Raw genomic sequence first — 15,175 nt, forward strand, 5'->3', positions numbered from 1 at the left:
AATAAAAAAAAATTTATTGATGAATTCATTAGATTTTGTTGCGACAAAATTATAAAGGCAGTTAGTTTCGTTACGTATTTAGCAATTATATGATCAAATTATCCTTATTTTATACTTCTGCTATACTTATTCTGCTAACATTATATACTGTATTAGCATAATTTGTATAGTATTGTAATTAATTATTAAATAATTTACCATGGGAAGAGCAAAACCATTATCAAATGAAGAACGAGGAAAAATTACAGCATTTAAGGAATGCGGTCTTTCAAATTGTAAAATATCGCGTAGACTAAATAGGAGTTCCACGGTTATAGATAATTTTGTAAAACTTGGTCAAAATTATAATTCCAAGAAGTCTACAGGTCGACCTCAAGTATTAACTAATCGTAAGAAAAGAGCAATTTTAAGAGTTGCATCAAATTCTGCTTTATCTGCACGTGGTATTCTTGATCAATGTAGTGTGAAAACTGATATTCGTAACGTACATAGACTAATAAAACGCACACCTACACTCATTCGAAAAAAATTATTACGAAAAACACCATTAAACAAACTTAATAAAAATGTAAGATTGAACTTTTCAAGAAACAAAATTAATTGGTCAAAAAAATGGAGACAAGTAATTTTTTCAGATGAAAAAAAATTTAGTTTGGATGGACCTGATGGAGTTTTGTATTACTATCATGATTTAAGAAAAGATGAACGTATAATGACGTCAAGACGTCAAATGGGAGGAGGATCTGTAATGATTTGGTGTGCAATTGATTATAAAGGACGAAGTTAATTTTTTTTTAGCTGGTAGAATAAATGCTATGAAGTATAAAGATCTCCTTAACACCCAAAAGTCATGTTTTAGGAAAATACGAGTATTAGGAAGAAATTGTATATTTCAACAGGATAATGCGCTAATTCATATGGCTCGAATCATAAAATTATGCTTTGAAACAAATTCTATACCAATATTAGATTAGCCTGCACGATCTTCAGATCTAAATATCATTGAAAATGTTTGGGGATTACTTAACAAAGAAGTTTATAAAGATGCCAAACAATATTCTTCAGTCTGTGAGTTTAAAAAAATCAATTTTAGAAGCTTGGACACTAATTTCCCATGATGTTATAAAAAAGCTGTATGACACAATTCCAAATAGAATTTTTGACACTATTCGTGCTAATGGAGGTTTCACTAAATATTAATATATTAAAATTATACATATAAATATTAATAAATATAATAAATGTTGTTTTATCGATTAGTTTGTTAATATATATATATTTGCTTTTATAATTTTGTCGCGAAAATATCCTATTAAAATTTTTTTATTAATATTATTATAGTGACATAGAACTTTAAAATGTATAATAAAATTAAAATAATATATGAGAAAGTACTGATTAAATCATTTAATTATAATTACCATAATAATAACATAATTTGTACACACTTTTGTGGTATATAGTATATTATAACTAAATATATTCGGGTGCTTTTATCTTTTTGTCACGTACTGTATAGCCAAAATATAAAATATGCGTCTAATAAAATAAAATGGAGGTATGATATTATATAATACTATAATAATAATATTCACTTATTATTACTTATTGCGTATTACATTTAATAATGTATCATATTAATTTTATACTACTACTAGATTTACTTTAATGGTGGGGTTTACATGTATTTAATTTTACTTGATTTTTTTTAATGGCGGAATTTACATGAACCCAATTTTACCGGTTTATTTTTCTGGCGGAATTAACAGTAAAAAAAAATACTTGTGGCGGAGTTAATATACCATATAATTAACGATCGTATAACAAAAATTAAATTCTGAGATTCTATTTTATAAATATTCGTCATGTGACAATTTGAGATAAGACAATAGTACGTGTATTAATAGATTGAAAACTAAAAATTCCAAATACGGATATCGAACGCACATTTGATAAACACAACTACAGAAAGGGGTCGAAAAATGTTGGACCCCTTATAGAAATATGTCTGGTTACGTGCCTGGATCCAGGGTCTCGCGTTTAAAATTTACACAGAATAATCATAGCGCCAGTATTGGATACAGTTGATCATGAAGTTGATGAATGTCACAGGTGTCACATGATGATGTTCATTTTGAGTCATTAAAAACTGTATGTTATTTGAGTATGTCCGTCACACAATCGGAGTCTGTTAATCAAGCTTTTTTCTTTTCTATTAAGTTCGAGATTTTTTCATTGGCTGGTACCTATTGTTTTTATTTTGTGGTTTGGTATTAAAATTTAGCCAGTGGAAGTTCCATTTATTATTTATGTTGAAATTAATTTTGTTTTTAACGTCTTGAGTAGGTATGTGGATATATTTATAGTTGTAGATGAAATTTAATTCTTCTTAGTTGATTTTTTGTTTCCTGGTATTCCTGGGAGTCTTAACGAATTTGTTTTACTTTTATACCGGCTCTGAAGGTTTCTCCTTTAATAAGCTTGTGACGTTGGTTGGATTTTGAGTATATAGCGATTAAACTGTTAAGCCGGGTTTACACGACGCGAATCTAATGCGCGAGGCTTGATGCGCGAGTTAAGATTCGACATGTTTCACCCCGTCTGAACTTGCCTCGGGTAATAAGCGAGTCAAGTGAGGATGCCTCGTGGCGAACGGTTTTTCGGTATTTGAAGGACGCGCGTGAAAGGAAATTCGCACATTTGTTTCGCGTCGTGTGAACTGCCTCTTTGAGCGTCTTACATCACACGTAGCGTATTGTCACTATCTGTGCCTCGCATAAACTCTAAGTCCCTAATTATTATATTCAGTGCGAAGTTATTTATATAGTATTTCAATTATTACAGTAAATTTTTCAATAGTTTGAATTTGGTAGAACTTATTGAAAAATAATTTCGAATTACCGAAAGTTTAAATTGCTATACAGTTTGAAATATCAAGAGAGCAAAAAAAATTCGAAATACTAAGTAATGGAAAAAAATTTGTATTTTTATTATAATTATTTTCTAGAGTAAATAAAGCTTCGCAAACCTCGACATTGACTTCTGACTGGAGCGAAAAGTTACGTATTTTTTCCTTTGATGAACTAACTTATTTCAGTTACAAGAAATAGAGGGTGTTTATCATCTTTAATGTTTTCATCGATGCTTAATCCAAGCGGGAGTAGAGTGATCATAATCAGTGGCGAATTTTCAATTTTTTTGTAGAGAAGGGAGTTTTAAAATATTAATATAAAACTATAAGGTATGAATAAATTATATTATTATACAAATCTTTTTATACAATCCACACGATATAAATTAGTGTTTTCTGTCTCTGTAACTTTGTAGCAAGTCATTTATGATTTTTGAACTTTTTTTCATCCAGAGGGGAGGGGGTTCGAGATCAATGCGGCAATATAATATAATTCTGGAATCATAATCTGATATAAATTTGTATTTTGTACGTTTGGGTCGTATCAATATGTGAATAGTACGATAATACTACTAATGATTCTTGGACTTTGTATTCTCGCCTATCGGTATTTATCAATGGCAACCGTAATTATCAGAAGTAACGGAAGCTTCACCATGCGATCCAAGACAAGAGGAAGGAATGTTGACGAGAGGAGTACATTTGCATCAGGATAACGTTCGTCCACACATCGCCAATATCACAACCAATTTCAACAACCAATATAATTATTAAATTAATACAATTTTTAAAAAAAAAATAATTATACCCGTATAAGCTTAATTTAGTATAAAAGTTGGTACCAGATGATTTTAATTTAAGACTTATATTTATTGCACGGTTTATGGTTCAATTACATGATGAACTCGATTTTTTACGATTTATTTGTTGGACTGACAAACTAAAATTTATATGGAGCAGTAGCTTGGCCACCAAGATCTCCAGATCTCACGCCATTACATTTTGATTGCAATGAACTGTAAATTATTTTTAAGTTTGTATTGAAGAAAAATTAGTTTCTCCCCCCTCCTCGGCCTTAACTCAAATACGCCCTTATTGTATAGAACTTAAAAAAAACCGATATTAGCAGCCATTCAAATAAAAGTAATATATTGATTTTAATAATGCATGGTAAATGACGGGCTAAATTTTGAATAATTTATGTAAAGCTGCTGCTATTTAGAAAAATTCAAGTTGTTTTGTGAAGCGCACAATAAAAGAATAAAAAAAATTGAAAATTGCATACTGCAATAGTTCCTTACTATTTGAAAACACCCCATTTCAATCCAATGTCACTGTACAGAATTATTTAGTGTTGTCTTTAAAAGGAATCGCACTGTATTTTATTTTTATTATTTATTAATACTTTCATATATTTGTTTATACTTCCAATAGTCCTTGTGATTTATTGGTAAGTGAATACCATAAGCTTTGCTTGACGTTTTATAGGTATCCGAATTTTTTGATTTTAGTATTATTGTTCGGTCAGCTCTGAGAATCGGACTCGTAGTTTTACTAAGACCATTGTTTAATTCTACATTAGAATATAGTTTTAACTTTGATGCCATAAATTTATTTTTTGTTGCATCCCAACTAGTTAGCATTTTAGAAATTGATAATGAATCACTATGTTTTAGGTTTTCAGGATCATTTTCTTGTTTTTTTGTGTCTTGATTTATGTACTTGATTTTGTACAAAACTTTACTTACTATAGTCCTTACGATTGATTTCATGTACTGAAAATCTGTGATAAGAGATATTTGTAGTGGTCCGAGTTTACCGTATGTATCTATGTACAACGTTTTCAAAACGCTTTTGTGGATAATAGAATGTAAAGCTGTCTCTAATTTTGTTTTAGTTATCGGAACGGTATAATTAGGAAATATGTCACATGAAATTATACGTATATTTTGGTCAAATATTCTATGTGAATTAGAAAATGTTTCAATCAGTTTTAAAGTTCTTTCGCCTTCAACTACGTGTCTGTCAAAAAAAAATTTAATTGTGTATTTGTTTTATAAATTATTTAATTCCACTTACCCAAACGCTACATATTTATTATTCATCCAGGAATTAGCTCTTAAACTTATGATAAAATTTGGACCATTAAAATGTGTATGTCGACTACTTAATGACAGCACTCCTCTTCTGTCATGGCTTACTAAGTAATTTTCTTTTTTTAAATATTGCTTTTGATTTAAAATACCTTAAAACAAATTATATTAAATAAACTGACTATATATTCTTAAAAATCAATATAACAATTTTAATAATGTGAGTACTGACGTCCAGCTTGAATAAAACCATTATTTGTATCTATTCTGTGAATAGTACTGTTAGAATATCCTTCGGATTTATCCAGGCATAATTTTTTAAAATATTCACAAGTTTTCGGAGCCAACTTTTCTAATAGCTAAAATTTAATAATTATAATTTATTACTTAGTAATTTTATCATATTTTAAAATGTCATTAACTTAAAAATTATGATACAAGTACATACAGTATAGGTTTTATTTTATATGTAAAAATACAGTTTTAATACAATATAGTATTCATGTATAATTAAAATTAAAATTTGTAATAATATAAAATACACGAATTTCGAATTTTTTAAGAGTGTATAGATAAACAATTGGATGATTGATATATCACAAACGTGATCTTCGTAGTCTTCAAAAAAATAAACTGTTATAGTATTTTATATTTTAATTAATAATCGTGAATTATTTAAGTTAAATACTTAAGGTAATGATAATAGTGTACATAATTTTTAAATAGGTAAATCAAAAACAGAAATAAACTAAAACATAATCAGAATTTGATAGTGAAAATGCAAAGAAAAAAAAGTTTTAAACATTACACTTTTTTTAATACGTTTTCAATGTTCTACATAGTGTAGACTACTCATAATACATAACTATTTTTTGTTTGAATCTAGCGAAACAAATTTTGTTTAGTGGATCGTATACATAAAAAATGTTTTTCTTCGAGTACCTATAAGAATATTAAAGTTTTGATTTCTAAATTGGTATATTTCATATTTAAGAAATTTTTCAAATAAAAATACAAATCCTATATTCATATATTAGCTATTTTAGCTTATTGTTTAACAATTTAGTATTTCATTTTATATATACATCATATCGCTTACGCCTAAGATACAAAAATGTATTTAATAATCAAAATATAGAAGTTGAAGTATTATTCATATTGTTTCAATTAAAATTTAATAATATAAATATTATACTACAGTGCTTAATTTATATAAGTTTTAATTACTAATATTATCGACGGATTAATACATTTTTTATAAGATTAACTTTAAATATTTATTAACTAGATACAATAATATTTATAATCAAAATTTATTTTATATATATTCAATAGTTATTTAAAAGTATTATAAAATATACGATATAATAATATATGTCATGAACATTATGTTTCAATATTAAGTTTCAAGTAATATTGGTATTTATAATTGCAAAAATATACTAACCGCTATAACAATATGACCAATTTTCCAGTTGTTAACGTTTAAGACTATACGCACAAACGTCATCTAGAAAAAGTTTGAAATGTATTATGGACTATACATGAAAATTGTTCGTACATAGTAAATGCTTATGGATTTTCAGTCTTTTGTGGACAAGAACAGGTTGTCAGCGACCAAGTCATAGTGAGTAAATTTAAGTTATTTTAATATTAGTATAAAATACATTTCTATGTAGTAATCATCGGTGTGAGTAGACCTGTATTTCGGGGGTTCTTATGATTTGGTTATGATTTGTACATTTTTAGTCAATTTTAGCTGTTGTATTAACATAAAAAATGTTTACACAAAAATTTACAAAATTTAGATTTAATTTTTCTCTTACGAATCATTATTTTTTTTTTACCAAATATTTTAGAATAAATTACATTTAATTTAGGTAGCATCAGTTAAAATACGGGCTCTTTGCACTTAGACTTTAATTATAGGGCTCCACTTATAACATTTCAGGGGTGCCGGGCACAACCAACACCCCCCCCCCCCCCGTACGCACACCTGTTTTTCATATTTTATAGATAATAATAAGGCCAATAATAGATTATAAAATTATTATTATTTAATAAACTGTAGAGGACTCAATTTATTATTACTTATAGTAGCATGTTAACTGCATTACTACGTAATTAACCAATCCAACTACTATTATTAAATAGTTGTATATTATAATTTACATGGTTTATCACCGGTAGTTTCAAGTATAAGATACTTAAGGTACAATCATTGTTAAGATTTGAGATCGCGATACTTAAAAGTGTACCCCGAGAAACAAAAGAAAGAAAAAGAAGAAACAAAGAAACAAAAAATTGAACCTCTACAACGAATTTATACTAAATGGTTTTGTTCTGCGTAAGACATACCTACATATTTTACGCTTAAATTACTGATATATCACGCCCTCTTAATACATTTTGATGAGAAATATGTCTCATGTCATCATTTGCCGACAAAAATGTGTAAATCACAAATCATAATTTATATAAGAAAACTATACGAAAGTGGTATATTTAAAAGTACATATTTAAAACTTTAAAACTGTGATAACTGATGGATACAAGTATCTTAACATTATGCACAATTTAGCAAATTGTTATGTTAACGATATAAATATAACATATATTATACATACATATATATGAAATACATTAGGACATTTTTTTTTGAAATTTACTTTCTCATTTGTATAATAATTTTGAACATCAGTCACTATAAGTTGCTTATAATTCAAGAAACAAAAGTCAATGGTGAAATCGTAATGAGTGATTAAATATTCTTGGAACTCCACGTAAGTTCCTATATACTTTTTATTGACAAATATTGCTACCATATCTTGTTTCTTTCTACCACTGAAGCTCTACACAAGTTCATTAAATAATATCACTTCCTTAAAAAATGTCCAAATTGATATTTAATTTATTATTTATTTATATATATATATATATACATACTTGATTTAATTTTGATAAACATCTTGCCCATTCAATATCCATAACGCCTTTAATAATATATTTATTTATTATATCGGGCCGGTGTTTTACTGAGTTCTAAAATGATCACAACTATTTTAATGGTTCAATTTTAAACATTAAAAAAGGAACTTACCAGTAATATAAATTTAGCTGTATGAAATGATTTGGATAATATACATCCAACAACCTCTACATCCATATTATATGATTATTATTATTGTTTTTCAAAATATTAACATAGTTTAATAATAATATTACAAATCGTATTTGATTGTATGTATATTTTATATGTCCGTTACTTAGATACCTCATTTTGTACAACATTAACATTTGGTTTTTCGTTTGCATAACTAAACTACAAATTACAAAAATGAATGACTTTATCACAGTGCATATTTTAATTAATATACTGGGCGACATAATTGTCACTTATAAGTATTTACTATAGTAAATATTTTTTGTCGTCTAGAAGATGATATCTTTAATTACTGGGCGACAATGATGTTTTGGCAAAAATGAAGATAGTTGTAATTATTTTATAATTGTACTAGCTGAATTACCGTGTGTAGTTTTTGCTTTCACTAAATTAAATTTTTAATTGTTTTAATTTACTTAATTTGATCATGTGCTAAACAGTAGTAGTAGCTAAAATATGAATTACAAATAATAATAATAATAATAATATTTATAAATGATTCTATGATTATAATTTGTATAATTTAACTTTATTTATGAATATTTACAACTGATTCTATTCCGAATTATTCATTTCTAAAATGATTTAAATTAAAACCTCTTAGTACGAGTATACCACATTTAGTGTTTTTTTTTAAAGTGTATAAACGTATATATCGGCAAGTCTCCTAAGTCTGGAAAATTCTACATAAAATTTTCAATGTGAGAAACAGTTGTTTTCCATATATACACTACAATAATTTATTCTTGCGCATTGTTTATTATCATTGTAAAACAAACTTTTATTGGAAACGGAACTCTTCTTTACAAAACTGGAAAATCGTTGTGGTATGATGGTAATTTCAGTAAAAATATTTTTTTTCCCTTAGCACATCCAATAAAAATATCAATTTCAATTGTTATGTTAATTAATTACATTTTTTTTTAAAGGGGTGATCCTAACCTAGACCTATAACAATTTAAGAGAATTCAAAATTCTCATAATATGATTGGAACTCCTACCAGTGGATACAAGGGTGGCTATGGGGGCTGAAGCTCCCTCTTAGACATTAGGTAGAACCATATCGAACGTAAGTACATAAAATATTTAAAAAATTATACGTTAAAAAGACTTTGTACAAATCGACATGAGCAGTAACTCACTTTACTAGCCCGCATTTTTCATTTTTAGATCCACGCCTGCTCTCACCTTCAGTGATATATTATGAAGAAACACACCAAAATGTTCGTAAATTTAAGAACTCTGTTGGAAAATGTACCAACTCTTTACTATCAATAACTGTATACACTGAAAAGTAATTCATCATGATAATTATTGAAATGAGGAAGACAATTAAATTGTGAATAATAGATCACTGTAGAAGTATTTAGTACAACCATGTGACAAAAAAACCGTTGAATTATTTAAATAATACACTAAACAACCGTAACCCTTAAATACAATCCCTCTCGCTCTTTCCCTTCCAACAAAAAAAATGAAAAATTGAGTCACGTGATGACACTCGAGAATGTATATGGAACAATTTTTTGAAAAATAAATTAGAAAAATGTTAAATTGGAACATAAAAAAGACCTATTCTTTTATAAATATAAGGATTTTTTTCATTTTTTCCCCTTTTAACTCTGTAGAAGTTGAATTTTGAAATATCCTTTCTTAGGTGTTTTTTGCAACATAAAATTAACTCACTGATTAAATTTTATCCTCATAGCTTCAGCAATTCCGGCTAGGTGATAATGAATCACTTAGGACAAGTAATTTTATATATAATTTTATTGAATAGTAATTTATTATACTTAATTTTGTTATATGTTTATTATTTCGTTTGACGATTTAAATTTATTATGTTAATATTATTATTATTGAATATTAATATTATCATATTATTATTATTGAATATTATTATTAAAATTATTTATATTATCTGAATATATTCAATGGAAAACTGATAAAAACCATTATATTATATATAGTATTACGAGTTTGAATAATATTATTAGTTTCTAAGATTTGAAAAACTTTTTAACACTGGTTTCTAACACTGGTTTTTTTTTTTTTTATAGGTTTCTCAAATTTTTGTAATGTTGATTTTATCGATTTCGATTATATGATTGGTCATTTTTTTTTTCGTCCAGAGAAAATTCCATGAAATATTCACTGCTTTATCATGATATTTTTAAAAATGAAGTAAATTATAAAGAAACTCGCAGCCCAGCAAAAATGTAATTTAAGGTAGAAAACTATCAAATAATGAATAAGTCTTAAAATAGTTAAATGGTACGTCATACAGAATATATTTTTTTTTTAATCCTGCTACCTCCGGACACGTAATGTAAGTTAAACCATTATAACCTTTATATTATGATATCTACATAAAGGCAGCTTCATACGAGTTTTAGCTCGTATGTACCAGAAGAAGTGTAAAAGAAAAGAAAATTATTAGATAATTTGGAAGAAAAATCATATAATTCTTTAAATATATTATAAACTAAATCTATGCATATCATATTACTGAATTGCCTATATGTGAATTTTCAGGCATTCTTCATTTTTATTATCAGAATTCATTGTTACCTACTAATTTATATGGTGCGTGCAACGAATATTATTATACTTATTCTATTTAACATTAGTGTTAAATTTTCTATTGATATTATAGCTAGTATTTAAACCTGAATTCATCAAAAAAATCTATCAAGCGACACACTATAGGTTGAATATTGTACATATATTTAAATATCGTAGCTACTTATTGAAAATGAACATTTTATGAAAAGGAATAGGATTTTTCACACTTGGTGAATTACAAAAATATTTCACAAAATGGTTATTCAATTCGTGTACCAAACAAGATACTTAATACTTATTTTAGTCAACTCCTCTATGGACTGTAAAATAAGAAAATTGTATTCACGCAATACTACCTAGCTATCTGAAATGTTTAGATTTTAATAATTTTCATATAAATTCATCACAGCAATTTAGTAAAACGATACTCGTACCTTGGTATTTGATATTCAAATGTATAGTTACTGTATAGATCTACAATTATTGGTTATTATTAGAATTGATTACATTTTATTTTATTTTAGTTTACTTTAAAGGAAACGGACTTTTATTATTTAATTAATATGGAGCATTTGAATGCTAAAAGAGAATTTTAAAATTAAATTTACATGTAAAATGTAAAAATATTATTTAAATAAACCAGGAAATACATACTGTGTACCATATATTTATTTTTAAATTGTATTAAAGAAAAGAAACAACGCTAAGAAAGAACAAAAAAAGATGTATTATTTGTAACTTCATAAAAATTAGAAAATTAAGAAGATATGCAATATAATAATTATAAGTTATGCAAAATAAATTTAAGATTAAAATTTAACAATAATTGTATATTAATCAATTGAATATATATTGAAGTTACTCGTATGTTATAATCAATATAAGGGAGTCCATAGGTTGAGGGGAAGACAAAGGAAGGACATGTCCTCCCAGCTTTTCCGTGTCTATAATACATTTATACATAACATATTATGAAAATTAATTTATATTAAATTAATTTTATTGGCTAATCTTATCTGTCATGAACATGAGTTTAGACTCTCATGGCACAGACATAAATCCATAATAAATTCAGATACAATAACATTGATACAACCATTTTCCAACGGTATTAAAATTAATCGAATATGTACAAATTTTTTGCAATTTTAGAAAAATCTTATATTTACTTTTGTGTTTCCATCAATACTTACGCAAAAGGGTCCAATTGCATCTTTTAGCACTTCTGAAATTACTATTATTGAACTATATCTTATACACTTATATTTACAGTTAAAATATCTTTAATTAGATTAATTAAAATAAAGATTAATTAATTAATTAATTAGATTTTAATTTTTAAATACTCTTATGGCTACAGAATGCGGCAGTCCATTCTGCTTCGTTTATTATATATCTATACTGTGTTTGGAAAGATCGTCGTTCACGCGTCCACTTTTATATTTTGAGAACGAAACGCGAACGTCACTCACTTTTTTCAAATAAAACATGAACGTGAACGTGTTCACTTTAAAAAAAATGAATATAAACGAGAATGAGTTCTCTTTTTACGCACTGAACGTGAATCAATTTAATTTCCTAGTAAACCTTCTGAACACTGCATCTACTCGTATAGTTTACATTTATAAAAAATATTGTATTGTAAAGTAACGTAATGAAAGAATTGAAAAATAGCTTAAACAGTAAATTACTATTTAATACTCATACGAAGTAATAGTTCATAGTTATAATTTTTCAGATTAACTTATTGTTAATTTATAGTTGTTCAATTGTTTATTATATATGCCACTTGTAATAAATATCATACTAAATTATATTTTTAATCACTAAATAAATAAATATTTAAATTTATAAATTAATCTTCTAGACCTTATAAATAAGAATGTAAACGTATTTTTTTGAGTAGCTGAATAGTTATGAATAAAGCAAAATCAGGTTGAAAGATCTAAAGGTGAAATTAAAAATTGAAACTGAAAGAAGACGTACATGATTATAATTTATTGACTTGTAAATATTTTATGATATTCAAATAGCCTTAGATACGCATGGTACGTTCGTAAGTTATCACAAATATTTGTATTTCATGTTTTACAGATTATTAAAAATTAAAAATACATTTCTTAAAAACAAAGAAACTACTGTAGTTATTCGTATATCATCACGTATTTAAATTATTATTAGCACTACGTTTTCAACAGCTAATTATTTTATCTTATATAGTTAAAATAACATTTTAAGTACTTTTAAAAAACCATAACTTTTAATTTTGTACAATACAAAAAAAGAAATTGTGTATACTATTGTTCTCCGTTTCTAAGAGTTTCAGATCATAAAGTAATTAAATACGTACATACAAATAAATTAAATATGTATTATATTATTATGAGTATATATAATTTTATTTCATCAGCTTCATTTATTTATTTTTAATAAAGTTATTTTCATTTATGATACAACTACTGTGATTATAATTTTTAAGCAAAATAATCAAATTATAACCAAAAATAATTAATTTTTTAAAACTAATACTGAATATTAGGTTTACACCCATACTATCTGACTGAATTAAAGTATCAAACCCAAATTCGCAAGATACAACTTTTTTAAGAAACATTAAATTTTCGTTAGCGCGTACTGCCTAATATATAAATAATGAATCCGATTTCAAAACTAAATATTTGAAATCTTGGTTATATTAAAACGATACGTTATATGCTTTTCTCAAATATTAATATAAAAATTACTTCAAATAAAAAGTAAAATAAGACTTTTTGATCATTATAAAAATTTTAAATAATGTACAAATATTTTCACTTTAAACTATTAAATCATTAAAATCCTTTGACTTAAAATATTCGCATTCCAGGCTCTTAAAATAAGTGAAAATACTGTAGAGATTTAAATAATTAACTTTTTAGATAATTATTCATAAAATTATATTATATATAATTATTCAAAAAATCAAACTTAAAATGATCTGTAAAACGTGCCGCTTAGTAGATGGCTTCTTTTATTAATCATTTCAATACGTTTATACCAGCTTACACTTACATATTGTATGTTTAAAAAAATATAGTTACAAACAATAATACTATTGTTATGATTATTATGCTATTGGTTCTTTCGCAAGATCCTTTTCGCCCGCACACCTTCTATTAACGCGAGGCGTTACTCAAGAAGCGCGGTCGAACGAACCCCGAGGTATGACCAAGGAGCCCGGGTCGTCGCAAGGACCACCAGCACCGAGCTTTCGCCCGTACCCTTTCAAACCGCGGACACGAGAACCGTGTTGGGACCCGCGATTTACACTGGGTGTTGTGGTTTTGTTACTATCTTGCGCTGTGCCACTGCCACCACGTTTCAGCCGAGTTAGGCTTCTCAACCTTGGGGGCACCGGGTCCGGAGCGGCTAGGCCGGTCCGGCGTGCGGTGGGGCTCCCTCTCCCGTGGTACCGACTGGGTTTTTAGTTGACGTCGATGGGTCAACCCGGGGTTAGGTCCCTTCCACTATTCTAGCTTCCCAAGCCGGCTAGTGGTGGGCCTTTATTGGTTCTTTCAATGGTCTCATATTTAATTAATTATTATAATTATACAATTATAATTATAAAATTGTAATAACATATAATACTGAAACATTAAAAAAAAATTAAATAAAATAAAAAAAAAAAATGTATATGTGAATCAAATCTTTTGAGCTACAAGTAATATTGTTTAGTAAACATCCTAATTGTATCAGATACCTAAAGTTAATTTTTAAGCTTTTTCATTACTAAATACTTTATAAAATATTAAATGAGTTAAATTATTGAAATTTTAATGATATAAAATTATTATAATTCATTTAAGAAATATAAGACATGGGAAATCGTTTAATATAACTAGGCTGGATCACTGAAGTAAACATTTTACGAAATTTTAAATACCATGATAAATTATTATTAGATTACTTTCAAAAAATGATTTAACGCAGATTTAAGTTCACTAGAGATATAATGTCTTAGTAAATAAAAATATTAATTTTAAGATTCTTACGTTTGTCTAATATATATATATATATATATATATATACGATATACATAAGAAAAAATAATGAATAATCACTGACTACATGAAATTGATTATTTTAGAAGATATTTAATATTAATTCTATCTAATTTAAATGTGGCTAAATTATTTTTTATTCTTATTTGCAAAAATAATGTTAAAAATGTCAAACCATATTTGAGTTAAAGCCATAATAACTCTTTCGAAAATACAGAATACAACAATAATTGTATATTCTAAAATACAATATTCCTCAAAAAATATTGATATATGTTATTAATATTAATAATGGGTATTGGCTTAATGTTTTATAAATTAATAAATAATTTAAAATTTAAATTAATGGAGTATAGAAGCTGAGTTTTCTGAAAAGTATAAATAGATAATATTTTTATTTCCC

The 15,175-nt window shown here is 26.4% G+C and overlaps 1 protein-coding gene across 1 annotated transcript; it reads right to left on the reverse strand.

The window, feature by feature from the left end:
• Nucleotides 1–1,061: 1,061 nt before the first annotated feature.
• Nucleotides 1,062–8,187, reverse strand: LOC112684925 (problable inactive peptidyl-prolyl cis-trans isomerase-like 6). Its single transcript, XM_025556657.1, has 8 exons — nucleotides 8,105–8,187; nucleotides 7,951–8,046; nucleotides 7,674–7,856; nucleotides 6,452–6,514; nucleotides 5,237–5,363; nucleotides 4,991–5,156; nucleotides 4,317–4,933; nucleotides 1,062–1,189 (listed from the first exon to the last, which is right to left on the reverse strand). The coding sequence occupies exons 1-8, from the start codon at nucleotides 8,168–8,170 to the stop codon at nucleotides 1,062–1,064; spliced, it is 1,446 nt and encodes a 481-aa protein (XP_025412442.1). The 5' UTR covers nucleotides 8,171–8,187.
• Nucleotides 8,188–15,175: the final 6,988 nt, after the last annotated feature.

The sequence above is a fragment of the Sipha flava genome, unplaced genomic scaffold, assembly GCF_003268045.1.
Source record: "Sipha flava isolate LNK unplaced genomic scaffold, YSA_version1 258_pilon_pilon, whole genome shotgun sequence".
NCBI lineage: Eukaryota > Metazoa > Arthropoda > Insecta > Hemiptera > Aphididae > Sipha > Sipha flava.

What these genes read in the sequence shown, in the direction of transcription:
- LOC112684925 (XM_025556657.1), bottom strand. Translation starts at nt 8,170, where the DNA reads ATGGATGTAGAGGTTGTTGGATGTATATTATCCAAATCATTTCATACA. An exon ending in CAGCTAAATTTATATTACTG is followed by an intron (nt 8,047 to 8,104) that starts GTAAGTTCCTTT and finishes TGATCATTTTAG; the next exon opens with AACTCAGTAAAACACCGGCC. An exon ending in GTTTATCAAAATTAAATCAA is followed by an intron (nt 7,857 to 7,950) that starts GTATGTATATAT and finishes GAACTTGTGTAG; the next exon opens with AGCTTCAGTGGTAGAAAGAA.